This window comes from Crocodylus porosus, unplaced genomic scaffold, assembly GCF_001723895.1.
Source record: "Crocodylus porosus isolate Cpor-Errol unplaced genomic scaffold, CroPor_comp1, whole genome shotgun sequence".
Taxonomy (NCBI): domain Eukaryota; kingdom Metazoa; phylum Chordata; order Crocodylia; family Crocodylidae; genus Crocodylus; species Crocodylus porosus.
Window position 1 is genome coordinate 1,744,543 of NW_017728947.1, and position 25,882 is coordinate 1,770,424.

Sequence of the window (25,882 nt, forward strand, 5' to 3'; positions counted from 1 at the left end):
CCGCGGGGGGCAGGGGCCTGGCATAGCCCCTCTGGCCCCGCATGGCTAAATCGGGGCACATAGGGTCCAGCACATTCCCCACGCCTGCCAGCAGACACCCAGAGCCGGAGACAGTGGGCCGCAGGGTGAGTGCAGGGCTGGGGAGCCAGATGCCTGGGTCCTGTCCTGGTTTCTACTGGGTCAGAGCAAGGGGAGGGAAGGCCTGGGTTCTTGCTGAGCTCTTAGAGGTGGGTGGGGCTGGTGGGGGACACCTAGATTCTCTCCCAAAATTGTGAGTGTGGAGGCTGCAGGGCTTAGAGCAAAAGGGGCTGGCAGCCAGGACACCTGGGTTCTCTCCCAGCTCTGGGAGGCTGTGGGGTCTTGTGGGTACCTGGACCTGCCTGGCTGCAAAACCCAGACACCTGAGCTTTATTCCCCCATGCCTGAGAAGGGACTGCCTCTGCTGGGAGGCAGGAGGGAAAGGGGTTGGGGAGCAGAATCTAGATCCTCCTCCAATCCTTCATGGAAGAAAGGGAGCAGGGCTGGTCCCCACTGGAGGGCATAGGCCCCATTTACAGCTCCCAGCGCCAGCCAATTCCCTCCCCACCCTGGGGCCCAGATTGGATTTGGTACTCCTTAGTGGTGGGAATGGGAGCCCTGATGCCTGGAACAGTAGTGGGATATGGTGGGTTTGGGGGGCTGGGAGCCAGGGCTTTTGGGTTCTATCCCCTATCCCATGCCTTACCTGAGAAGATGGTGTCCCCCCTGCTTTTTCCCCATGTCTTGCAAGTGACTTGGGATCCTGCCAGGCCCTGAGAGTGCCAGGGAGAGAACTAGTTCAACTTGTCAGCGGGGCAGGCTGGGGGTGGGGCCGGGACTGGGGCTGGGCTATGGCCATGTTTGGGTTCCCTCCTGAGACCCAGGCAGAGTGCAGCATTATTCTAGCAGCCCTTGGGGAACTCACAGCCTGGCGCAGGTATCTGGGGGCTGGGATTGCCTTCGCAGGGGCATCTCCTGGCTGGTTCTCCTAGTCCCTCTGGGCATGGGGTGGACACCTGCATTTCCCAGCTCTGGGGAATTGCGGGGAGGGTAAAGCAGAGGGCTGGAAGCCAGGACTCCTGAGTTCTCACATCCCTGGGAGGGAAGTGGGGACTGGTGGGGTTAGGGCATGAAAGAGAGCTTTGAGACAGGATGCCTGGGTTCTTCCCCCAGCTCTGGTGGTGGAGTGATGTGGGATGGCTTGGGAAAGGAGGGTTGGAGCCAGAACTCCTGGGTTCTCTCCTGGCTCTGGGAAGGTAGTTGGGTCTTGTGGGTACCTTAACCACCTGGACCTGCCTAGCTGCAAAACCAGCTGTACAAAGGTGTGTGAAACTATGACCCTGCTGGCAATGTCACTGCCCATATCTCCCAGGTTGTTTGAGCCTTGGACTCTGGATATCTGGGTTCACTTCCTGGCTCCAGAGCACGGGTTCTCTCTGGTCACTGAGCTTCCCTGTCTCAGTTTACACCTCTGCCAAATGGGGTGAATGTATGGTCTGGTCAGACTGGCAGCTTCCCAGACATCTATGACTGGCCAAACCAGGCACTAGTCTCAGTCAGGGGGCTGGGTGGTGCCTAGCCCAAGGGAAGAGGGATGGGGGATGTGTGTAGAACCAGGAACAACTAGTTGTTCCATAAAATCCTTCCCAGAAAGAATGTCCTATTTCCATAGGGAAGCAGAGAAGAGAAAGGAAATGGCCAAACCAAGCTGGGATGCCCCACAGCAGAGGCAGCTCCATGTCACCTTATCTCTGCCCCTTCTGGGCTCAGATGGCTGGAGGAAAACTCAGGCATCCTGGCTCCCAGCCCAGCTCTCACTCAACAGACCCCCCTACCCCACCAGAGCTGGGGAAGGTGAGATCCCCCACCCCCAGGGGACTGCCCCCTTTGCTGTGGGGAGAGGGCTATGCTGAGGAGTTGGGGTTTTGTCTGGGGGCATGTACGTGGGGTTGAGGGGCACTTTCTTGGCAAGCTGAAGCTCTTGGATGCCAGCTGGAGGTCACTCATCATTTCTCCCTCCAAGCCCAGCACCACCATCCTTTGAGGTTTTGTTTGCGGTCAGTGCAGTTGCTTCTATGAGATGGGGTTGGTTAATTCACCTCAAAATGCCATGGCTCGTGGCTAGGGGAGGAGGATTAAAAAGTGGGCTCCTGGCTGGCCTGGACCTCTGCCTCAGTTTCCCTCATTTGGGGGCATGGCACATCCTGGGGAAGCTGAGTCCCTCCACCCCTCTATAGGCTAGTGATTCAGTGGGGGGTGGGCAGGCTGGGCTGAGAGATAATGGAGGGTGTGCGATACCTACATTGGGTGCTCCCCCACCCCAAACGAAGCAGGGCCCTGCAAGGAACCAAGGCAGGTCAGGCTGCTCTACTACACCCATGATATAAGGGCAGGATACTTCCCAACCACTTTTTTGGCCTGTTTCCTCAGTGCTATTGCCCCACAGAAACTCTGTCATGGGGCATCTGCCTGGTTCCTCCCTGTCGCTGCTGGGGCCTGGGATTCCTCCAGGGCCCAACAGGCAAAGCAGAAAAGAAAGAGACCAGTTTGGTTTGGGGCTGACGGTTATAGATGTTCCTTTTATTCATGAATGGGTGCAGGGGGGAGAGATCCTGAAGTCTGGGCCAGGACTGAGAGCAACCCAGCTGCTTGGGTTTCCTGGGCTCATTTTCAAAGACATTGGCCCTTTTTTCCCCCCTTCAGATTAAATGATGTTTAAGTCCGACTAGAGGAAAGGAAAGACACTTATTGCAGGGGTGCCAAAGAAAGATATGGCCCATGGGACCCACGGGGTTGGACACAGCCCATGCAGCACTGTGCCTAGACTCCTGGTGGCCCCAAGATAACTTTTAGTATTGGGTGCCCCTTTGCCAGAGATAATGATAATAATAATTTTTAAATTACCATTTTTGGGCCCCCTTTCTGTCTGGGCCCCTGGCGGCTGCCTGGTTCGCTCATGCCTATGTCCAACCCTGAGCCTGTGGGGCTCCTGGAAGGACAGGAAGTTTGGGGGTGGGGTGAGCAGGGAAGGGACCTGCACTGAAATCTGAGCTCCCTGAGGGACATGGTGGGGGCATGTGTCAGCAGCAGGGGCAAGTAGTAGCTGGACTAACCCCTACATCTCCCTGGTGCCATTCCCCACCTTTCACACATGCACGCTGCCCCTGGGTCTTGCGGGGACTAGGGGAATTGGACAGCCCCACGCTATCCCAAGGGATGGGAAATGAGGTTGAGAGACAGCAAGAGAAAGCAGCTTTCCAAGGGTATAGATATGGAAGGAGAAGAGGAAACTCTTTGGGGAATTTAGGATGGTAAAAAGTCACGTGGCTGCAGCCAGGCCCTGTCATAACCAGAGCACAGCTCCCAGAAGAACCAGCAGCAGTAGTTGGTTGTTATCCTGTAGCAGAGGGCTCCAGAGAGGTGTGTTTTTAGCAGAGGATTGTTGAGGCTTAGGATGCCTGGGTTCTACCACAGAGCTAGGAGAGGGGGAGGGGGTTTAGTGGGTTTGAGTTGAGCAGGGGCAAGGAACCTGGGAGCCTGGATACCTGAGTTTTATCTTGTATCTGGGGGTTGGAGCAGGGAGGCTGAGAGCCAAGACACCTGGGTTCTAGCCCAGCTCTGGAAGATGAGTAGAGTCTGGTGGGTTAGAGCAAGGACTCACTGGGGGGAAATACAACCCAGGAGTCCCAGCTTCCATCACAGATTTGGAAAAGAAGTGGGGTCTAATGGATGATAGCCAGGAGCCAGGACTCCTGGATTCTATCTCTGCACAGGGAATGGGGTTCAAGCAGGTCTGGTGGGTTGGGGATAGGGTGGGGCTGGGAGCCAGGATGCCTGGGTTCTCTCCCAGCTTTGTTGGGTTAGAGCAGAGGAGCTGGGAGCCAGGACACCTGGGTTCTCCCCCTGACTTTCCTAGGCAAGGTGTCCCATCCTTCTCTCCCTCAGGCGAGGGAACAGGGTAGGGAGACAAATGGTAGCAATGGGATGCTAAGAGATCATTGGAGGCACTACCTTGGCATGCCTGAGGATGACCTTTCTCCCAGATTCTGCTTTCCAGAGCCCTTAGGACAGGGAGTGTGAAACAGGGTAGGGTGGGGCAGGACACAAGGGTAGATCCTGGCTCCCTCACTACTTGCAAGGCAACCTGGAAGAGCTACTGGCTGTGATGTCTGGACTCGATGATCTCCCGAGGTCCCTTCCAGCCCTAATGTCTATGAAATCTATGAAATGTCTGAGGCACTGGGGCTACTTCTATTGGGACCCCTCACCCCAGGTTGAGATGCAGCTGGCTTTGGAGTGAGGTGCCTGAGCTGTTGAGCCATGGGTCTCTCTGCTGGTACCAAAATGCAGCCACCTCTACATATAATTTCCCCATCTGGGCTAGGACATCTCATTTCACACCCAGTGCAAAAGATGCTGGAGGGGTTGTTTGCTTATCTGGGCTGTTTATATTTCCAGCTGATAGGCAATAACTCCCCTGCCTCCATGCCCCCAAACTGCAGTGAGGCCAGCAGGGTGTGTCATGGGAGAGTGCCCTCTATGAACACGCAACCCACTCTGGAGGTCTGTCCCAGCCCTAGGAGGGGAGTGGGATCTAGCAGGGCAGGGTGGGGACCCAGGATATCTGGGTTCTGTCCAGGCTGTGGCAGGGGATTGGGGTCTAGTGCAGGGGCGGGCAATTATTTCACATGGAGGGCTGCTTACTGAGTTTTGGCAAGCCATCAAGGGCCACATGACAGGCAGCCAGGGGAGATAAATATTAATTTTCTAAATTTTGGGGGGATCCCTTGGGCTGGATAGAATGGCCTGGTGGGCCGCATGCAGCCCGCGGGCTACATTTTGCCCACCTCTGGTCTAGTGGGTTAGATCCGGGGTAGCAGGAAGCAAGGACACCTGGGTTCTATCTGGGCTGTGGCAGGGGCAGGGGCAGGGGGGTTGTGAGTTAGAACTGGGGTGGGGGAGATCCAGGATGCCTGGTTTCTATCCCAGGTCTCGGAAGGATAGAGAGGGGAGTGGTGGGGGGAGGCGGGGTCCATACACAGATCCATCTCCTCCCCCTAATCTAGCTTTGAGGGACCTTCTGGGTTCCCCCAGTGCTGCCATGGCAACAGATTATGAGCTCACCAGCATCCCATATGAGGTCACCCTGGTGCCTGTGTGAGGTCACTCTGCTCTCTGCCCCATTAGCCGGCAGCCAGGTATAGGGAAGGACCACACTGCCTCTGGCCTAGATAGGGGAGGGGAGCACCTGATGCTGGGGATGGGAGGAGTTGTATGGCATCTCCTTTGGGATGGAACAGGTTGGAGAGGCAGGTCCTTACAGCACCCCTTTGCCTGGTGCTGAGCTGCAGCCACTTTTGGGGTAGGGCATGTCAGAGGCAGGTTACACAGGGACCCTTCCCCAGTGCTGAGATGCAGTTGCCTCTAGGGTCAGGAGATCAATGTCCTGGCTTATGCTACTCACCCCACTCCAAGCACCAGGGATGGATCCCAGGTGTCCTGGCTCCCAGGGTCTATGTTGAGATGGTAGGGTGGGGGGAGCTGAGCCTGTCTCAGATGTGCTTGCCCTCACCTCCTTGTCTGCCCCACAGCCGGCCCGCTAGCACCCCACAACCATGGCAGAGGCCCACCAGGCTGTGGCATTCCAGTTCACAGTTTCCCCAGAGGGCATCGATGTACACCTGAGCCATGTGGCTCTGAAGCAGGTCTACCTCTCGGGGCTGCACTCCTGGAAGAAGAGACTTGGCCGTCTGCGGGTAAGGGGGTCATGCCCCACAGTGCCGGGGAGAGAGGGCTCTGGGGTCAGGCTCTGGGATTGGGGGGTTGAAATTCAGTGGGCTTGAGGCAGGGGGGTCTGGGATCACCCCATGGGTCAAGTATCCTGAGGTCAGGCTGCAGAACTGGGGATAGTGGGCCCATGAGGGAAGGCTATGGGATCGTGCTGTGGGTCAGGGGTTGGGGGGCCTGGGGCCAGGGTGGACTGTGGGGCACAGGCTCAGGGGATAAACAAGGCAGGTGCCAGGGACTGTTGGGTCAGACTGGGGAAGGGATGGGCAACGGGGTCCTGTGTGAGTCAGAAGAGCTCCAGACAGGCTCTATAGCAGGGAACGGAGGGGGGTGAGGGGGTTGGGTTGGGATGGGTGCCTGTGGTAGAGCTGGGTGCTTTGTAGGGCCACGGGGCTGGGCTGGGATTGCTGTGGCATCACAGTGTGGGATCACAACATAATACTAGGAGCAGGGAGGCTGGGGCGGGGCAGGGAACTGTGCTACATGGATGGGGCTATGGGGCAGGAGCACTCTGGGGGAGTCTGAAGTCACATTGTGGGGCTGAGATCGAAGGAGGGGATAGATGGGGCCCGCTCAGGGGCTGGGATTGGGGGTGTGGGTCAGGCTTCGATGCCTCCACTGATCTCCTGCCTTCCCCTCCCTCCCCGCTACAGAATAGTTTTGTGACAGGTGTGTACCCCGCCAGCCCAGCCAGCTGGGTCTTTGTGGCTGGCACTATCCTACTCGCCCAGTTCTGGCGCCTTGATCCCTCTATGGGCCTGATCGGGAAGATCCAGGAGCACCTGCCTGGCCGGTACCTGGCACACGGGGACTTGGGCAGGAGAGGGCATGGGGGGGAGGTGGAGGGCAGGGTCTGGGAGGGCCTGAGGGTGTCTCTGGGGGCTCTAGTGTGTGAGGGGCATGGTACTGGAGAGGATGGGTCCTTCTGCTCTGGAGAGGATGGGTCCTTCTGCTCCTCCCAGGCTGCTGGGTAGATGTGGGAGGGGATGCGGCTGCCCCATGGAACTGAGCCCCATCCCTCCCCTGTAGCGGGTGCCTTTCAGAGCCAACACAAGCTGTACTGTGTGCGCTGGCCTTTGCCACAGTGCTGTGGCTGGCTCTCATCCTCACCATGCGCTCCATCCTGAAGCTGCTGCTCTCCTACCATGGTTGGATGTACGAGGCCCATGGCAAGATGTCCCACACCACCAAGGTCTGGCTGGTATGTGCCATGGCTAGGCCCAGGCAGGGGCCACAGAGAGGGGGCCATGGCTGGACACCCTCAGAGGTTACTGGGCTATGTCAGGGGCTGGTGGATCCACAGATAGCAATGACGGGACATGGCCATGCACAGAGAGAGGTTGTCGGGCTCTGTCCTCCCCCTTGCTCTCTGCCCCACCAGTGAGTGGGGTGGGGGAGAGGGTGTTGTCCTCTCTGGTGACCCCCCACCACCACCTTTGTCCCTACCCCATAGGCACTGGTGAAGATCTTTGCTGGCCGCAAACCCATGCTGTACAGCTACCAGGCCTGTCTGCCACGCCTGCCCGTGCCCACCATCCATGACACCATGCAGCGGGTGAGCTATGAGTCACTGGGGTGAGGGGAGAGGGAGCTGGGGCTGGAAGGTTCTGGGAAGGGGAGACTTGGGGCATAGCAGCTGGCAGAGGGGTCCCCAGGAGCTGAAGGGTTGGCAGAGAAGCCAAGGATTGTGGGGGGCATCTGCGGGGGCTAGGGGGTGCCCCCTGGACCTGGGGGTGGGCTGGAGCCTGTGGTTGATATGATAAGAACCCCCACCCCAGATTAGGAGCACTAATGTGCTCCTGCCTCCAGGTCATATCCCCCCACCTTGGTGGCTTGTGACACCCCGCCCCTCCCATCCCACACTCCAAGAATCCTTTTTACCTTGGCCAAAGTGCCACCCCAGGGGGATTGTGGGAAGACTCTATGATTCCTGGGTATTGGGTGCAGGTGGGGGGCTGGGGAAGTGGGGATATGCCTCCACCTCCCAGCATCCATGGCGGGGGACATTCCTAGGATGTGACCCCAGACTGCCTGCTGTCCCCCCAGTACCTGGAGTCCGTGCGGCCCCTGCTGTCAGACCTACAATTCCAGCGCATGGCAGCGCTGGCCAGGGACTTTGAGCACTCGCTGGGACCACGGCTGCAGTGGTACCTGAAGCTGAAATCCTGGTGGGCCTCCAACTACGTGAGTGATTCTGCCCTTACACTAGGGAGCGCCGTGCTGCAGGGAGCAGGGAGGCACTAGGGAGCACTGTGCTGGGGTGTACAAGAAGTTAGTGGTAGGGATGCTGTGCTGTGGGCTGTAGGGCAGAAGGCACTAGGGCGTGCTGCACTGTGGGGTGCTGGGGGCACTATGGGGTGCTGTGCTGGAGTGTATGTGGTGTGTGGCACTAGGGGGCACCGTGCTGGTGGGTGCAGGGCAGGGGGCACTAGGACGCATTGTGCACAGGGTGTGTGGCACTAAGGAAGGCTTTGTTGTGCTGTGCAGTGGGGTGGCACTGGGGGTGCTATGCTGCAGTGGGCAGGGGGTCTGCAGGGGCTGCTCTAACCCTCGCCCTCCCTGCAGGTGAGTGACTGGTGGGAGGAGTACGTCTACCTGCGGGGCCGGGGTCCCATCATGGTCAACAGCAACTACTATGCCATGGTGAGTCCCCAGGAAGGGCAGAGGGGTTACATCATGCAGGGACTGGCCCTCAACTCAGCACTGTCCCCCTCCCCTGCCTGTCCAGGCAGCCCCTGGCACAGGGCCCCAGCTGATGGGCCGCAATAGCTGCCTGTCCCCCAAAATCCAGGCGGGCACATGAGGGTCCCCCTGTGTCCCCCACAGGGACTGGCTATAGCGGGGGGATCCCCCATGTCTGCCCCCCACACCCTGTTCTAAGCCCCTGGGGAAGGGGGAGGGGTCTGTCCCATGCACCTATGTCCCTCAACAGCCCCTTGTCCCCCAGGACTTTCTGTACGTCACCCCAACCCCCATCCCGGCGGCCCGTGCCGGCAATGCTGTCTATGCCATCCTGCTGTACCGGCGCCTTCTCAGCCAGGAGAAGATCAAGCCGGTGAGGGGGGCACCGGGCAAGGGCTGGGGTTATAACTCCTTGTGTACAGTTACATGAGGGAGGCTGTGGGGCAAGTGGGTGCTGGTGTGAGAGAGGAGCAGGGCCAGAGCCCATGATGTGGGGGCTAGGACTATGTGGGAGGACTATGGGGTGGGAGGACAGTGAGGTTAGGGGTAGGAGAAGCCTAAGGCTTGGGGGTGGAGTTAGAGGGTGGGAAGTGCCTCAGGTTTGGGGGGACCAGGAGGTGGGAGGAGCCTGGGACTGGGGGTGTGGCAAGAGGGGTGGGGCTAGATGGGGTGGGAGGAGCTAGAAACTAGGGGTGGGGGAGTCTTGAGACTGGGTATGGGGTGAGAGGGGAGGAGCTAGAGGTTTAGGGGTGGGGCTAGAAGGGTGAGAGGAGCTTGAAGTTTAGGGGTGGGGCTAGAAGGGTGGGAGGAGCATGAGGCTTGGGGGAGGAGAATGAGGTTTGGAGGTGGGGCTAGATGGGGTGGGAGGAGCTAGAGGTTTAGGGGTGGGGCTAGAAGGGTGGGAGGAGCATGAGGCTTGGGGGAGGAGAATGAGGTTTGGAGGTGGGGCTAGATGGGGTGGGAGGAGCTTGAAACTAGAGGTGGGAGGAGTCTGAGGCTGGGGGTGGGGTGAGGGGGTGGCAGGAACCTGAGGTTTGGGGTGGGGCTAAACGGTTGGGAGGAACCTGGGGTGTGGCCAGAGGAGGGGCCTATTCTGGGGGCTGTAGGTGGGACTAGCATCCTTCTTATGGCTCATGGGGCAAAGGGATGGGGACAGGGCTGGTTCCTGAGCTGTGGGGAGGAGCCTGATCCATGGGGTGGGGCAGTGGGAGGTGTCTGGCCCTCCCCAAGTTTTTGGCATGGAGTTTCCCAGGATGTTTAACTCGTCTCTGTTTCCCTTCTCTCTTCTTGTGGATGCCTCCCCTTTCTGGGCCCCCCATGTCCTTCTCCGCTCCCCCACTCTGGGTGCCCTTCCTGCCCCTCCAACCCTTCCTGGGTTTGCGGGTGCAGCTCACAGTGCCTGGCACTTTGATCCCGCTCTGCACTGCCCAGTGGGATTGGGTCTTTAACACCACATGACTGCCAGGGGAGGGGCAGGGTGAGTGCTGGAGTCCCCCAGCTTTGTTGGGGGGCAACAGGGACCTCCCCCAACCTCCCTCCCAGGCCTGTTGAGAGGGGACCCCAGAAGGGAGGAAGGAGGACCCAGGTAACTATAGGCCTGTTAGTCTTACCTTGGTCCTGGGGAAGCTCTTTGAGCAAATTATCCAGGAGCACATCTGCGAGGGACCGGCAGGGGAGATTATGCTCAGGGGCAATCAACACAGGTTTATTAGGACCAGATCCTGTCAGACCAGCCTGGTTGCCTTGTATGACCAGGTCACAAAATCCTTGGATGCAGGTGTCGTGGTGGACGTAGTCTTTCTGGACTTTAGGAAGGCCTTTGACACTGTCTCTCACCCCATTCTCATTAAAAAATTAGGCGACTGTGGAGTTGATGCCTACACAGTCAGATGGGTAGCAAATTGGCTGGCGGGCTGCACCCAGAGAGTGGTGGTAGACAGGTCATATTCAACCTGGAGGGATGTGGGCAGTGGGGTTCCCCAGGGTTCGGTCCTTGGGTCCACACCGTTCAATATCTTCATCAGCAACTTGGACAAGGGGGTGAAAAGCCCACCTTGTTTAAATTTGCAGATGATACTAAGACGTGGGTACAATACAAGGGAGGAACAGGGTACAACTAGGTTTGGACAAGTTACAGGGGTGGGTGGATGAGAGTAGGATGGGATTCAATACTGACAAGTGCAGGGTACGGCATTTAGGGAGAAAGAACCAGCAGCATACCTTCAGGCTGGGGAACTCCCGTCTCATCAGCACAGAGGCAGAAAAGGATCTTGGAGTCATTATTGATTCCAAGATGAACATGGGCGGACAGTGTGGGGACGCAGTCAGGAAGGCCAACTGCACCTTGTCATGCATCCACAGATGCATCACGAGCAAGTCCAAGGAGGTGATCCTCCCCCTCTGTGCAACATTGGTCCGGGTACAGTTGGAGTACTGCGTCCAATTCTGGGCACCGCACTTCAGGAGGAATGTGGAAAGCATTGAGAGGGTCCAGAGGAGGGCCACTCACATAGTCAGGGGTCAGCAGGGCAGGCCCTACGAGGAGAGGCTATGGGACCTGAACCTGTTCAGCCTCCACAAGAGAAGGCTGAGGGGGGATCTGGTGGCTGTCTGTAAACTTACCAGGGGGGACCTGCTGAGAACAGGAGAGTCCCTGTTCCCCCGAGCACTACCAGGAGTAACTAGGAATAATGGCCACAAGTTGATTGAGAGTAGGTTCAGGCTAGACATCAGGAGGCACTACTTCACAGTTAGGGCAGCTAGGATCTGGAACCAACTTCCAAGGGAAGTTGTACTTGCTCCTACCCTGGGGGTCTTCAAAAGGAGGCTAGATAATCACCAAGCCGGGATCATTTTACCCCAGCACTCTCTTTTGCCCATGGCAGGAGGTTGGACTTGATGATCTGCTCAGGTCCCTTCTGACCTTACTAACTATGAAACTGTGAAATATTGGGTCCAGGGTCTCCTTTGCTCCCAGCTCCTTCCAGACCCCCCCCCTTTGTTTTAGGGTTAGAGCAGCCCCCAAGCAAGGGGCAGAAGGTGGGGCAGGGGCCCATGCTTTGGGAGCTGGGCACTGGGGTCTCTTTGGAGCTGCCTTTTATGGTCTGCATGCCCTATCCCCAGCCTGGTATAGGGCAGGGGGCTGTGTTTTCGGGGTGAGCTCTGAACTGCTGAAATTTCCCCTTCCCTCCCTTGCACCCAGTTTTGGGGGAGAGGCTCTGCTTTTGTGGTAAACTCGGGGGCACTCTGCAGGGGTCTCTCCTGACTTTCTACCCCCCTCCCTCTCTCTCTATCCCCACTCTTCACCTTGGTGACACCCACTCCCTCCCAGCTGATGATTCAGGGCACCCTCCCTCTGTGCTCTGCTCAGTATGAGCGCATGTTTGGCACCACCCGCATCCCGGGACTGGAGGCAGGTAGGGGACCCCTCACCCACACAATTCCTTTCCAGAGACTGGGGGGTTATAACCCACTGACCCCTACCCCTATGCCCAGGGCTGGCTGCAGAATGGAGCAGCTAATATCCCACTGATCCCTCACCTTCCATGACAGGGGACCTAGACTGAGGACCTGCAGGAGCCAAGAACCCCAGGGGGGCAGATCCTGGGGTGATCTGGAGGTTGGGGGGACTCAAAGGCAGGGAAACATAAGCCACCCCAACCTTCTCCCTTGTGCTGGTGTGGACTTGGCATTGGGCTAGTGGGAGCAGGGGTGCACCCTGCAGATGGGCTGTCCTTGGTCATGGGGTGGAAGAGGGGTACCTGTCCATGAGGGGTAGGGGGTGTCTATCTGTGTTCAGGATTGGAGGACTATCCTGTTTTGTAGGGGGGTCTCCATCCATGGGGAAGACTGGGGGGGTTTCACCATTCATGGGGTCGGGGGGGCCTTGTTTGTGAGGTATGAGTGGTGGGGAGGGGTGTCCCTTTCCATGAGGTGTGGGAATGGGAAGAGGTCCCTTGTGCTTGGGGGAAGCGTGGGGTCTCTCCATCTAGCAGGAGGCCCTGTTGGTGGGGTAGGAATGGGGAGAGAGGCATCCCTATCCATGGAGTATAAGTGTGGGGAGAGGATCCCTGCCCATGGAGAGGGGGGCATGGAGGGCATACCCCCTTGCCTTGCTCTGCCCTCACCCCCTGGCTCTGCTGTCCCTTCCCCTCCCCTCTCCAGACCGCATCCAGCATGTGAGCGACAGCAAGCACATCGCAGTGCTCCACGCCGGCCGCTTCTACCGGCTTAGGCTGTACCATAGTGGGCGGCTCCTCAGGCCCCGCGAGCTCCAGGCTCAGTTCCAACACATCTTGGATGACCCTACGCCCCCTGTGCCTGGAGAGGAACACCTGGCTTCCCTGACAGCTGGGGACAGGTGCATGGGGAGGGACAGGGGGCAGGTAGAGATATGGAGCAAGACATGGGGGGGACAGGAGGGGCTGTGACCTGGTGGGGAGGAGCCAGGGGGTTGCTTGGGGACTGGGAGGGTCCAATGGGGACTTGCATGGGACTTGAAATGTGGATGACCAGTGGGGAAGGGGAGGGAGGTGGCCTCTGACCCCTGACCTCTCCCTCACCAATGCTACAGGGAGCCCTGGGCTCGGGCCCGCCGGACCTATTTTGGGTCAGGGAAGAACCAGCAGTCGCTGGAGGCTGTGGAACGAGCTGCCTTCTTTGTCACTCTGGACACAACCGAGCAGGGGCTGACAGGGCCCGACCCGGGCCGAGCACTGGACCGCTACGCCAAGGCCCTGCTTCATGGGCAGTGCCATGACAGGTGAGTCTGACCCCTGACCTGTGACCCCCATTCACCATGGGCAGTGCTATGGCAGGTGGGTTTGGCCGCCAAACCCAATCCACCACACCAAGACATTGATACATGGGTAGGGGTCCATGACAGGCAGATCTGACCCCTGACCTTATCCACCACAAGCAGTGCCACAACAGGAGCGGCGGGGGAGGGGTCTGACTCTTGACCTTTGATCCCCATCTACCACAGACAGTGCTATGAGAGGGAAACCTGACTCCCATCCATGATGGCAAGGTTCTGATGCATGGGCAGGATCATGACACATGACCTGACCCCTAGGCATGGCCATGATAAAGAGGGGCAATCCATGACCCCCACAGGAACTTCTACCCCACCCTGGAAATGCTTTGTCCTCCCCCTTCCATCTACCCCAGCCCCTTGCAGTAGTCTCACAGCCCCCAAGCCCCCTGACAAAGACAGGGGCTGCTGCTGGGTGATCCCTCAGATGCACTGTATCTCCCAAGCCAACTGCCCTATGGGAACCCCTCCCTCCCCAAGGGACCCTAGTTTCTATCCCTCTCGCCTGGGCATGTTGTGGGGCTGTTAGGCCCTGCCCCTCCAGTGGTGGGAGGAGCCAGCACCAGGCTCCACCTCCCCAGTTCTCACCTGCATATTGCCCTCCCTTTCCTCCACAGGTGGTTTGATAAATCCTTCACTTTGATCATCTTCCGCAATGGGAAACTTGGGGTTAATGCTGAGCATTCCTGGGCTGATGCCCCCATCGTGGGCCACCTCTTTGAGGTACCAGCAGCCCAGGCACCTGGGTCCCACTCTGGGAGGGGAGGGGGGTCTGGTGAATTGGGTGGGGGTAGAGGGAGCAAGGTCACCTGAGTTCTGTCCCATCTCTGGGAGGGGTCTAATGGATGAGAACAGTGAGGGCTGGGAGCCTCGATGTCTGGGTTCCCTGCCTGCTGCTGGCTGTCCAGTACCCATCTCTGATTGATGGAAAGAATTAACTCCTGTTGTGGGGTGGAGAGAGTGTCTAAGAAGCCAGGACACCTAGGTTCTCTCCTGGCTCTGGGAGGTGAGTGGAGTCTGGTGGGTTATAGTGGGGGGGGGCGGTGGCAGCCAGGATGCCTGAGTCCTCAGCGGATTGTCTCCCCTGCCTTGCCCCACCCAAACCCTTGCAGTATATGCTGGCCACAGATGCCTTCCAACTGGGCTACAACGCGAATGGTCACTGCAAGGGGGAGATGGACCCTGACATCCCCCCCCCTCAGAAACTGCAGTGGGAGATCCCTGAAGAGGTGAGAGCTGGGGACAGGGCCTGGGGGACACCTGGAGGGTGACAGAGCTAGGGGGTGGGGCCAGGGGAGCAGACGGAGCCTGTATGGGCAGGTCATCACAGGCATTTGGGGCAATGGTGACATCAGTAAGGGGTGGGGCATGGGGCATGCAGGTGGCAGCAATGGTGGTGTTACAGAAAGGGGTGGTGCTAGCAGCATGAATTTGGGATGTGGGGCCTGTGGGGGTGGAGTCAGGCCACAAGGGGTGGGGCCTATGGGGGGCGGGCCAGTATGGCAAGCCATGTGAGCATTTAACATTTACCCTCCTTTCCTGCCTGCCCTCCCAGTGCCAGCAGGTGATCCAGGGGTCCCTGAGGGTGGCCCGGGCCCTGGCAGATGACCTTGACTTCCACACCTTCCCCTTCAAGCAGTTTGGGAAGGGGCTTATCAAGAAGTGCCATACCAGCCCCGATGCCTTCATCCAGATCGCCATCCAGCTGGCACACTACCGGGTACAACTCTTCCCCAGAGCTGGCTGCATGTCAGCAACCAGGCAGGGATCCCTGTAAACCAGGGGCAGGCAAAATACGGCCTGCAGGCTGGATCTAGCCCACAGAGGGACTTTATCAGGCCTGCAGTGGGTCCCTTAGTGTTGCCTGGCCCAGACGCCATCTGACCCCTGGTGCGTCCTGCCACCCCTGGGTGCTCAGTAGGGCTGTGGCAGCTCTGCAGCTGGACTCTGGCCCCATGGGTACGGGCAGGAACCTGCTTGCAGAGCCCTGGCCCTGGCCCTGGCCCAGACCCAGCCTGCCCTGCACCCACTCCAGACCAGAACCGACAACAGCAGACCAGCTCTGGACCAGCTGGGACCTGTGTGCACAGACCCAACACCATCCCACTCTGGACCTGCCTGCCCAAGATGAGTGGCAGTGGCAGTTGGGCAGAAGCTGCTGCTGGGCTGGAGTGAAAAGAGGTTGCCTCCTCCTTGGTTCTGCCAGGCCCTTCTTGCTGCAGCTGCCTGGACCCTGCTACTGCTCTGAGGCTCTTCTCCAGCGTCGCCTCCAGGCCACCCAGCAGGGCAGTGGTGGCAGAGGAGAGGGGCCACAGGGTGGCTGCTTTTCCCTGCTCCCAGCAGGGCAGGCTGAGGTTGGGGCTGTGCATGTGGGTCCCAGCTGGTCTGCTCCAGCTGAGGTGAATCCAAAGCAGAGGTGGGGTGGGTGGGGCCAGGATTGTATGCACAGCTGATGCTGGGCACTGGTGGCAGTGAGGAGCCACAGGGTGCATGGGCTCTGGGCTGTTGAGAGATGGGAAGTGCTGACTGGCCCACGATAGCTCTCTAAAACTGCCAGTGTGGTCTGCTGGCCCAAATTGCCCATCCCTGCTGTAAACCCAGCTACCCATCATGGGCCCCACTCCAAAGGCAGCTGCATCTCTGCACCAAGTGAGGGGTCCATGCAGAGATGCAAAACCAAACCCCTCCGATGCATCTCACCCCAGAGATGGCTGCATCTTGGCTAAGGGGTTCTGCTATAAGCAGCTCTCTGAGCCTGCTCCACCTGAGGCAACTGTATCTCAGCACTGGAGCAGGGGAGTCCCTGTCTAACCAGTCCTATACCATGTGCTGCACCCCTGAGGTGGTTGCATTGCAGCACCAGGCAAGGGGGCCATGCCTAAACTGTCCGTTCCAACGTGCCTCACCCCAGAGCTGGCTGCATCTCATCACCAGTGGGCTTATAATACCTGCCCCGCCCCAAGATATGCCCCACTCTAGAGACAGCTGCATCTCAATGCCAGGCAAGTGATCTTTGCATTAACCAGGCCCTCCAATATGTCTCACCCCAGAGCTAGCTGCATCTTGGCACTGGACAAGGTGTCCTGGTATAAGTAGCACCCCCCAACAGGCCCCATCCCAGAGGCAGCTGTGTCTCAGCACCAGACAAGGGCTTTGTGCATCAACCAGCCCCTCCAACCTACCTCTCCCCAGTGCTGGCTGCATCTTGGCACTGTGTATCACAGAATCATAAAGGAGTTAGGCTGGAAGGGCCCTAGCCAAACCATCCCCTACAAATCCATCATACAACCTCTTAGTAAAACTACCATTAATCCTGACACAACACAAGACATCACACCCAGATCTGCTGGAAAAGGTTGTTCATACATACTTAAGAGGTCCCAGGTAGAGGCCACGCTTCCTGCTACAGATGAAGGCAAAACTCCCTCCCCCAGTCTGTATCAGTCTGACTATGCAGTAAAATTCCTTCCTGACCCCAACTGTGGTGATTGGTCTGACCCTGAGCAGGGGGGCAAAAGCCGGTAGTGAGGAACTTTGGTCCGAGCAGCATTAGCACAGCCCAGTCCCAAATCCCTTGCTTTAGCTGCGGCCAATATGCAATGCCTCTAAGGGAGGCTTAAAAACACCCTGGCACATGTAATAGAAAGGGGGAAAGGGCATCCAGGAAAGCCCAGAAGCCTGGGAAATCCCCGTAGCAGAACACAGACAGAGTTACACCTAAATCATCCCTGACCAGTGCCTGTCCTGCCTCTTGAACACCAGCGATGCCAAGTGCACAGCTTCCCTAGGCATCTATTCCACTGCCACATTGTTCTAGCCTGGAAGAATTCAGGGGTCCTGGTATAAGCAGGTCCCCCCTTCCCTCCCACACCCCCAGGACAAGGGGAAGTTCTGCCTGACGTATGAGGCCTCCATGACCAGGCTGTTCCGTGAGGGCCGCACCGAGACTGTCCGTTCCTGCTCCATTGAGTCCTGCAACTTTGTCAGGGCCATGATGGACCCAGCACAAACCGTGAGTCTGGGCTGGGTTACTTGGGGGGGTCTGCAGACTGGGTGCTGGGGGAAATGAAGGGGGGACTTGGGAAGAAGGCAGTACCCCTTCTACATGGCCCTGTGGGAGAGGGGTACATGAGCTCTGACCCCCTCTTCCCTCTGTTCCCCTCTGCCAGCCCCAGCAACGCCTGGCTCTGTTCCGGGTAGCGACTGAGAAGCACCAAGCCTTGTACCGCCGGGCCATGACGGGTGCCGGCATTGACCGACATTTCTTCTGCCTCTACGTAGTCTCCAAGTACCTGGGGGTGGACTCCCCCTTCCTCAAGGAGGTGCGGGATTATGGGGCCAGTGTCAGTAGCAGAACATGGCTAGGCGGGGAGGGGGAAGGACCTCAAGGACATGGGCGGAGTCTCAAGGAGGGGCAAGGCATGGGCAGGTCTCAGGATCCAGGTTGTGGGTGGGCCTGGAGTGGGGAGAAGGGGTGACTTCTCCAGGTAGGCTTGGCTTGGCACCCTGGGGTGGGGCAGATCCCAGGGCAGGATGGGGACCCATCCTGGAGAGGGGATGGGGCTTGGGGAAGGGGTGGGGCAGTCCCTGGAATGGGCATGGCTTGGGAGATTGGGGGTGAGGCTACATGCAGTTGGGGATCCCAGGAGGGGATGGGTGGGGGACACTTGAGGGTGGGTCAGATTAGGGGGCAGGGCTGATGTTGCTGCCTGTCTTGGGGTGGCAGCAGGGTGACAGGCAGGGAAGAAGGAGCCTAGAAGGGGGGAAACCCTCCACCCACAACCCTTCCCACCCCTTCAGGTCCTGGCAGAGCCCTGGGGACTCTCCACTAGCCAGACCCCTGTCCAGCAGATTGAGCTCTTCGACCTCAAGAACCACCCTGACTACATTTCCTGTGGGGGTGGATTCGGGCCGGTGAGTATCTGGCCCCCCAGGTTCCAGCCTGGGGTCAGGGATGCCAGGGGCTTGAGCCAGGAGCCCAGACACCTTGGTTCTGTCACCATTCTAGTGGGAGGGATTTAGTGGGTCAGAGCAAAGGGAAGCTGGGAGGCAGTACACCTGAGTTGTCTCCCAGTGCTGGTGGGAGGCAGGGGGTGTGGGCTCTAGTGGTGTCAGAGCAAGGAGGAGCTGGCAGCTAGGACTCCTGGGTTTTTTCCCGGATCTGGGAACAGAGTCATGGGACGGTTGAGCAGTCAGGATACCTGGGTTCCACTCCCACCTCCCTGCCCTTCCCTCACCCCTGCAGGTGGATGACAACGGCTATGGCGTTTCCTACATCATCATCGGGGAGGACCTACTCACCTTCCACGTGTCCTGCAAGATCTCCAGCCCCCAGACGGTGAGTGGCCCATCTGTCCTGTCCGTCTCTTCCTCCACCCTGCAACCCGAACTAACCTGTGCCCTCTCCCACTCTTCCAGGACGCTCACCGCTTTGGGGCACACATCCGTTCTGCCCTGCTGGATCTCTTGGCACTGTTCAGTCTAGGCCCGAAGTAGCTGCAGAACCTGTCCCCCTCCCCCTGCAACTCTCAGCACTCCAATAAACCCATGGGAGGCACAGACCTCTGTGTCATATCCTGTGGGGTGATGGGGGAGCAGGGCCCTGCCCTGGCCGTCTCTGGGGTGACTGCTCAGGGGATGACTGCACTGGCCACAAATGGGGCCCCCTGTGGGAAGGCTAGGTGCCTTGGCTGTGGGGGTCAGATCCCTGTAATCAGGGATTGCTGAATGACCTTTCTGTGCCTCCCCACCCCCACTCCCCCCCCAAAAAAGGAGACTCCAGTCATTTTAGTCTTGGGGAGCCTACTGCAGGGGGCAGGACCCTATTCCCCTTGCTGTGGGGTGAGAAGATGGGGGAGGGGGGGATGATCAGGGTTAGCCTGATCCCCAGATACCCTCCGAGGTCTGGGATAGAACCCAGGCGTCCTAGGTCCCAGCCCCACCGGGGGGGTGCTGTGGTGGAGGGAGTAGCCCAAGTCCCCTCCCTGTGTGTCCTTCCCCCCCACTCCCCCCAGCTGAAGAATGTTGCTGTTGTTTGCTTCTGTGTCTGTGTTTTGGGGACAGGATAGTTTAGGGGTGATGTGTAGAGGAGGGAGAAGTCCCCCCACACAGGGGAAGGGGACCAGCCCCATCCCCCATGGCAGGGTGGGACAGAAAACAGAGGGGTTTGTTGCCAATGCTGACAAACAATAAAGTGTCCCCATTTCATCAGGCCGGTGGTTTCTCTTGGAGGGGGAGATGGGGTGATGTCTGAGGAAGCTTTTCCCAGTGCTGTGAGCTTCCCCCCAGCCAGCGGCCTTATGTAGCAGGGCGTAATGGGGAAGGGGTGATGTGAGGGGAGTGATGGGGGAATTGGGAGAGGAGTGATGTCAGGGGGCTGATGGGGGCACGGCTGGGGGAGAAGCAGTGTTGGGAGGGAGGAATAATGGGGGAGAGGGGTGTCAGGCTGCTAAGGGACCAGGGGAGGGGCACAATGTTGGTGGGGGGTGATGGGGGCCAGGAGGTGTGATTTTCCCTGTTCCTCAGCCCCATGACACGGTCAGGACAGTGACTGTTTTAAGCATCCCTGTCACCCCCAGCCAGGGGCTTCTCCCCCCGCCAAGTCCAGTTCCCCACCTGCTGCCCTCACCCCAAAGAGGCACAGTCAAGGGTACAGTGCCTGGGGCTTTACTGGAGGCTGTGGTTCTCCCTGCTACAGGGCTTGGGGGACCCCAGGGGGATCCCCTCTGCTGACAGCTGGGTCTGCAGGGAGCTGAGCCGTGTGTGCAGGGGATCCAGGGTGAGGGGCTTCTCCCTATTTGGCACAAGGGGGTTAGATTCAGACCTAGAGCAATGCCCCTCAACCCATGTACCTGCCTGGGCTGGCACAGTGCCCCCCCAGTCCTGCTGGTGCCCCACACTCCCAACCTGCAGCCCCCTGCCCTGCCCAGCCAGTGCTCCACACTCCTGATTTCCAGTTCCTTGCCCCCCATCCCTGCTCCCCTTCACTCCTGACTAGTGGCCCCCTGCCCTGCCCAGAACTGCCAGTGCCCCTCACTCACTGGGGGCTGATCCAGGCCTGCTCCAGGTAGGTCTTGGCTCTCAGGGCCTCATCCTGGGCCAGGCGCAGACTGGAATTCAGTGTCTCCACCTGGGTATGGGTCTCTAGAGCCTCCTGCTCCAGGTCCTGGGGGGAGGAGAGGAGAGAGTTGTCACACTGGGGGGCAGGAAGCAGCTGGGTAGAGGGAGAAGGGAAGTCAAGTGAGGGGGTCCTAGATATGGGGCTGGGAAGAGTCTTCACCTGAGGAGGGGGCTGGGTAGCAGGCAGGGGGTCTCAGAAGGGGAGTGGGGGGCCCTGGTGAGAGTGGTTTCTGCTCTTGCCAGGCCCCTTCACTTGAGGAGGTGGTACAAGGGGGCAAAGACAGAGGCTTGTGGGGGGGGGGGGGTTCCCCTATGCTACCAGTATCTTGCTGTGCAGCCTCTGGCAGGAAGGGCAGGATGTCTGGGTGCCCCCGCGCTGCTTCAGCTCCTCCAGCACAGGTGCCACTGCACGCTCCACCATCTGCCGCAAGCTCTCCATGATGGCACAGCCCTGGCTGGGGTGGTGGTAGGGGGAGAGTCAGATACAGCTCTGCCAGTGCCCCCCACTCCTAACTTGCTTCCCCATCCCACAAAGCCCTGCCAGTGCCCTTCACTCCTGGACCAGTAGCCCCCTTCATCCTCCTGGCCCCACTAGTGCCCCTCACTCCTGACCCACACTCAATCCATCATGCTTTCCCCACCTGGCACAGGTGCCAGTGGCTCTGCTGGGCACCTCCAGGCCTCTGAGGGCACCCAACTGCCAGGAGAGGTCCTCCAGTAGGGGCTTGATCTGCCTCAGCTCCTCCAGGTCAGACTGGAGCTGAGTGAGAGATAGCGCCGTGCACTTCGCCCTGCAGGGGTGGGGTGGGGAGTGAGCCCAGAAGGCAGCTCCCTCACCATGTCCCTCACCCCCAGCCGGACAGGCAGCTGCTCTGGGCATGAGTGCAGGAGCCTGAGTTTGCAAACAGCCTAACCCAATTTCTGCAAGGGGGATGGAGAGGGGATGGCAGGGGATTGGACACGGGCATAGTAGGTGGTGTGATGGGGGAGAGAGGAGGGGACCTCTAGAGGGTGTGGGGGTCCAGTGTATTGGGTGAAGGGAGGTCTTGGGGCATTGGGGCATGGAAGGGGTGCAGGGAAGCTGTGGGCATGAGGTGCGAGGGGGATGGGACATGGAGAGGTGTGGGAGAGCTGTGGGTAGTGGGAGCAGGGGGGATGGGGCAGGGACCCAGGGCACAGGTAAGGGAGGTCCGAGTGGGGTTGAGGTGCAGGTACCTACATGGTGGAGGCTTCGTCCAGCTGCCCCTGCAGGCACTGACTCTGCTCTTGCCAGTCGTGCTCCCACTGGGCCCGCAGGCGCTCCAGCCACTTCAGCAGCCCCAGGCTGGGGACAGGGGACTGTCAAGGGGGGCTGGGCTGGCAGGGACCCCCAGTATATTCCCTGCCCTTCCCCTCCACCCATAGCAACCAAGCACAGGTCAGAGAGGGGCTGGGCTGGAAGAAGGACCCCTCAGCCCAAAGGCTACAGCCTGGGGACCCCTCCACACCGGGGCCCCCTCCAAGGGGCAGGGGGTAGAAAGGGGATGGGGGTAAAAGGGGGCCCCCCAGCCTGGGGCAAAGGCAAGGAAGTGATCACCTGCCGATCTGTCCCCCATCTGTCTGCCCTACGACCCTCTGCCCCCTGGCACCTGCTCTCCAGCTGCAGCCCTTCCAGTCTCCTGTCCCAGGTCCTTACTGGCACCTCCTGCAAGCTATTGAGGGCCTCAGTGGTGCTGCCTTCCTCATCCTCTTCATCCTCTGGTGTCACAGGGCAGCCTTGGGGAGCCAGGCTGCCCCCTGCCACCTCCAGGAAGGGCTTGGGGATACCCAGTGCCTCTGGATCCGGCCAGCTCAGCTCCCCACCCTGTGCCTGGCGCTGCAGTGAGCGCAGCTTCTCCTAGGCAGGGAACCGGCACTATGAGCTTCTCCCACCCAGCAGTACCCCTGGGGTGTGGACTTCTCCAGTGCTGCGAGCTTCCCCCCAGCAGTGTCCTTAGCCCTGCTCTTACCTCCAGTAGCACTGAGTTCTTCTTGAGCAGGCTGGTCTTGATCTCAGCGTCTTCCACTGACTGGCTCACCTTCCGGCAGCTCTCCTGTGGGGAGGGCAGAGGGGCAGCAGCTGGCAGAAGCCCCAAGCTGGATGCAGTGCCCCATATTTGTAGCCACCTGCCCTGCACTGCAACACCCGCTATGGGCAGCCATGACAGCATAGGCCACCCCATACCTGGAGCCGTGTGCAGTGCTCCTCCAGGTCTTCCGCCTCCCTGCGTCGCCGCTCCAGATTCTCACACAGCATGGAGCACTCGCTCTGGGGGGCGGGCAGAAGAGTGAGGGGGCCAGGTTTGGTGTCTTCTGCCCCAGAGGGAGTGAGGGAGAAGGGGTAGGGGAGAGATGGGGTAGGACTCTGGCTTGGGGTGAGGCCTCAAGGAAGGGGGAGAGTGTGGGGGATAGGGGAGGGGTTGGGGGCCCCCAGTGGTACAGTCCCATAGGCAGGCGTACATACCCCTGGGGATGACCAGCCCCCTGGGGGTGTCAGGGGGCACAGGTAGGTCCTGGTAGGTGCCAGGGTTGGGTGAGGGAGGGGGTTTGCAAAGGACACAGACCTGCAGGCTCTGGACTCGCCTGTTGACGCGGGACGCCCGCTCCTTGAGGCTGGTGACCGAGTCCTTGGCACGGACCAGGCCACTGGTCGCCATGTCCTGTGGGAGACATTGGGGTGGGGGTCCTGAATCCCCATGTGAAGTCCTCCTCCTTCTGCCTGGGGCCCCAGCATGGAGGCCCCCTGCCTACCCCCCACTCCCTGCAAGACCCCTGCAAAGAGTTCCCTTCATAAGTGCCACTAAGAGATCCCCCAACACAGCCCTGCCCCCTCAATCCTTCTTCCCATCAGAGGGGGCCCGCAAAGACCCCCCTCAGAAGATTCCCCCCACTTCTTCAGTGAACCCCATATCCAGACCTTCCTACTGGCATCCCACTCCTCAGGAGTCCCCATGACAAGGGCAGTTTTGGGGCTCCCTAGAGCAGGGGGAAGGGGAAGGAGGAGGGGAGGGGAAGGGGCCAGGCCCTCCCCTCACCACTGGGGTGGGGGCATCAGTGTCATCCTCAGAGCCGGCAGGGTCCGGTGGGTGCAATGGGCCGCGAGAGGGACTGTCGTCCGTGGACTCAGTGGAGTCATCGCGCTCCCCGTCTGTCAGGTTCAGCAGTGACACATTTGTGCAGGCCGATGAGCGCTTCAGGTTGAGGCGGCTGGGGGGGCCCTCGCTGGCCAGTGGGGGCTCCACCCTGAGGGTGGGGAAAGGATGGTGGTCAGTCAGGTTGCCTGCTCCCCAGCCATACCAGGGGTCTCAAGTCCAGACTCGTGCCAGGAGAGCTGGGAACCCAGGTGTCTGGGCTCCAAGCTCTGCTCCCTATTAGATCCTGATCCCTCCCAGAGCTGAGAAGGGCCCTAGGCATCTTGGTTCCCAGCCCCTTCCCTGCTCAATCCCAATCCCTCCCAGAGCTGGGACAGAAACTAGGTATCCAGGGTTTGAGCCCTGTCCCTGCTGCATCCCGGTCCCTCCCAGATACCAGTTCCTCCCCGATCCCAGTCCCTCCCAGAGCTGGGATGGAACCGAGGCAGCTGGGCTGCTGCCCTGTCCTTCCAAGCAGGTGTCTGGTCTCTGGGCCTGTCCCTCCAAGCTGGCACAGAACCCAGGCGTCTCAGGACCACATTCTAGCCTGGGCACAACTCCATCCCCCTCACCCATGAAAGGACACCGCCTTCTTCTTCTTGAGTGGTGCCTTGGCGCCAGCCTTGCCCAGCAGGTCCCTGGCACTCTGGGCCTGGGTCTCTGCCCCAGAGGGCGGGTCCCCAGCCTCATTGATTTCCTTCGACTGCCAGATCGTTTTCACTACCACATAGGCCATGGAGCTGCAGAGGGCGGGTCAGCTTCCTCATGCAAGGGGCACCTTCCTCTCTCCTTGGCTCTCCTCATGCAAGGCCTGAGGACTTGTGCAATGGGCGCAGTCCTCGTGCTAGGAGCAGGGTCCTTGTGCAAAGGGCGTCACGTTAGCCCGAAGGCCCCATGTAAGAGAAGGGATCTGGCCCTGACCCCAGGTAGGGGAGAGGGAACAGGGATTCCCCTGCCCCTGACCTCACAAGTGTCACCATGGGATACAACAGTTACCTCACCCCATGACTTCTAACATCAGAATTCTGTGAGATCACAAGGGGTCTTAAAGGGACATGAGCAGCAGCTATAGAGTTGAAATGGCCGGTGCGGGTGCCCCACTCCCCTCTCAGAGCTGGGATGGAACCCAGGCATCTGGTGTGAATTCATAGCATGGCCCCTGCAGGACTGGTGTCATCCTGGTGTGGGCTGGCTCCAGTAGGGGTTCAGACTGGTAAGGAGAGCTGCGTTTGGGCTGGGAGGAGCTAAGGCAGCAGTGCTGGAGAGGAGCAGGTGCTGGGTGAGCAATTGGCAGAGGTCACATCACTGGGATGGGCAGTACATGGCTCTGGGCATGGATGTGGCAGGGGAGGCAGAGCCAGGCCAGATGCAGCCTGCAGGGCAGGGGTTTTGCAACCAAGGGGTTTTAGCTACACTCCTGGAGCTGCAGGGAGGGAAAAGAGGAAGCAAAACCGGTGTAAAATACTGGGGGGCTGGGAAGAAACCCAGGCCCATCCTCAAGTCTAACCCATCTTGCCACCCTTCCAGGGCTGGGAGAAAACACAGGCATCCTAACTCCCAGGCCCCTGTTCTAACCACTGAACCCCATTCCCCTCCCACAGCTGAGAGAGAACTCAGGCAATCTCACTCCAAGCCCCGCCCACCCAGCGGCTGGCTAGGCAGCCCCCTAACCCCCATTAGTGTTCCTCCACCCCGGAACTGCAGACCCCATCCCTCCAATCCCCAGCCAAAATCCTGGCAGCTTCCCACCAATCAGCGAGCGAAGCCCTCAATACCCTCCGGCCTATCAGATGACGGGAGAATGGGAGGTGCCAATAGGGATGGAGAAGAGGCGGGACTACTATCTGAGCGACAGGCAGGCGATTGAATGAATTGCGCGGGAAGGCGGAACCTGGCCATGAGGGACCATTGCGGCCCGCTACGAGGGGGGGGTCTAATGTAGATGGACTGTCCGGCCAGCCAATGGCGTGAACGTACAGTGACTGATCTCCCTAATGCCCAACAGCAACGAGAAAGAGGCGGGGCTCGCCTGAACTTATGAGTGTCCCTTCAATGCCCCGCCAGGCGACCAATGGGCTAAACCCGTGGGCTGTCACTCGGTAAGTCCAACCAATAAGTATTGATGTAGGGCGGGGCTAATGAGAAGCGGTCAATGAGAAAACACATAGGGCGGGGCTCCCTTTGAGTAACGGCACCCCCTACCACTGAGAGCGGAATCCGTGGTGGGCAGAACCAATGGTCTGGGGAAGGGGGGGTGGGTCGGGCGTGGAGCGACAGGGAGGCTCCCCAATAGAAGGTGGGCGAGGGGGCGGAG

General features: G+C 59.5%; 3 protein-coding genes across 10 annotated transcripts in view; 2 read left to right on the forward strand and 1 right to left on the reverse strand.

Moving 5' to 3' along the window:
* The window catches only part of LOC109320799 (AP-2 complex subunit alpha-2), a 621,923-nt gene that overhangs the window by 42,998 nt on the left and 553,043 nt on the right, over nt 1–25,882 (forward strand). The window lies entirely within an intron of this gene.
* Nucleotides 9–25,882, forward strand: part of LOC109320798 (carnitine O-palmitoyltransferase 1, liver isoform-like) — a 48,625-nt gene continuing 22,751 nt past the window's right edge. For 3 of the 4 annotated variants that reach the window (XM_019551060.1, XM_019551061.1, XM_019551062.1), the window contains exons 1-14: nt 24–125; nt 5,610–5,774; nt 6,459–6,598; nt 6,835–7,006; nt 7,259–7,360; nt 7,852–7,989; nt 8,371–8,448; nt 8,753–8,860; nt 11,819–11,903; nt 12,652–12,847; nt 13,061–13,249; nt 13,918–14,023; nt 14,413–14,529; nt 14,994–14,997. In XM_019551060.1, the coding sequence (XP_019406605.1) occupies nt 5,634–5,774; nt 6,459–6,598; nt 6,835–7,006; nt 7,259–7,360; nt 7,852–7,989; nt 8,371–8,448; nt 8,753–8,860; nt 11,819–11,903; nt 12,652–12,847; nt 13,061–13,249; nt 13,918–14,023; nt 14,413–14,529; nt 14,994–14,997 (1,576 nt within the window). In that variant the 5' untranslated portion in view covers nt 24–125; nt 5,610–5,633. Of the gene's footprint in view, nt 126–5,609; nt 5,775–6,458; nt 6,599–6,834; nt 7,007–7,258; nt 7,361–7,851; nt 7,990–8,370; nt 8,449–8,752; nt 8,861–11,818; nt 11,904–12,651; nt 12,848–13,060; nt 13,250–13,917; nt 14,024–14,412; nt 14,530–14,855; nt 15,021–17,177; nt 17,313–17,469; nt 17,623–18,100; nt 18,215–18,545; nt 18,639–18,718; nt 19,512–25,882 lie in introns of those variants that run through there. The other variant, XM_019551063.1, reaches the window with a different exon arrangement.
* On the reverse strand, nt 19,955–24,788 carry TSKS (testis specific serine kinase substrate). The gene is made up of 11 exons (XM_019551121.1): nt 24,141–24,788; nt 23,473–23,680; nt 23,002–23,097; nt 22,623–22,706; nt 22,408–22,491; nt 22,048–22,295; nt 21,639–21,743; nt 21,061–21,210; nt 20,739–20,874; nt 20,341–20,465; nt 19,955–20,093 (listed from the first exon to the last, which is right to left on the reverse strand). The coding sequence occupies exons 1-11, from the start codon at nt 24,302–24,304 to the stop codon at nt 19,967–19,969; spliced, it is 1,527 nt and encodes a 508-aa protein (XP_019406666.1). The 5' UTR covers nt 24,305–24,788; the 3' UTR covers nt 19,955–19,966.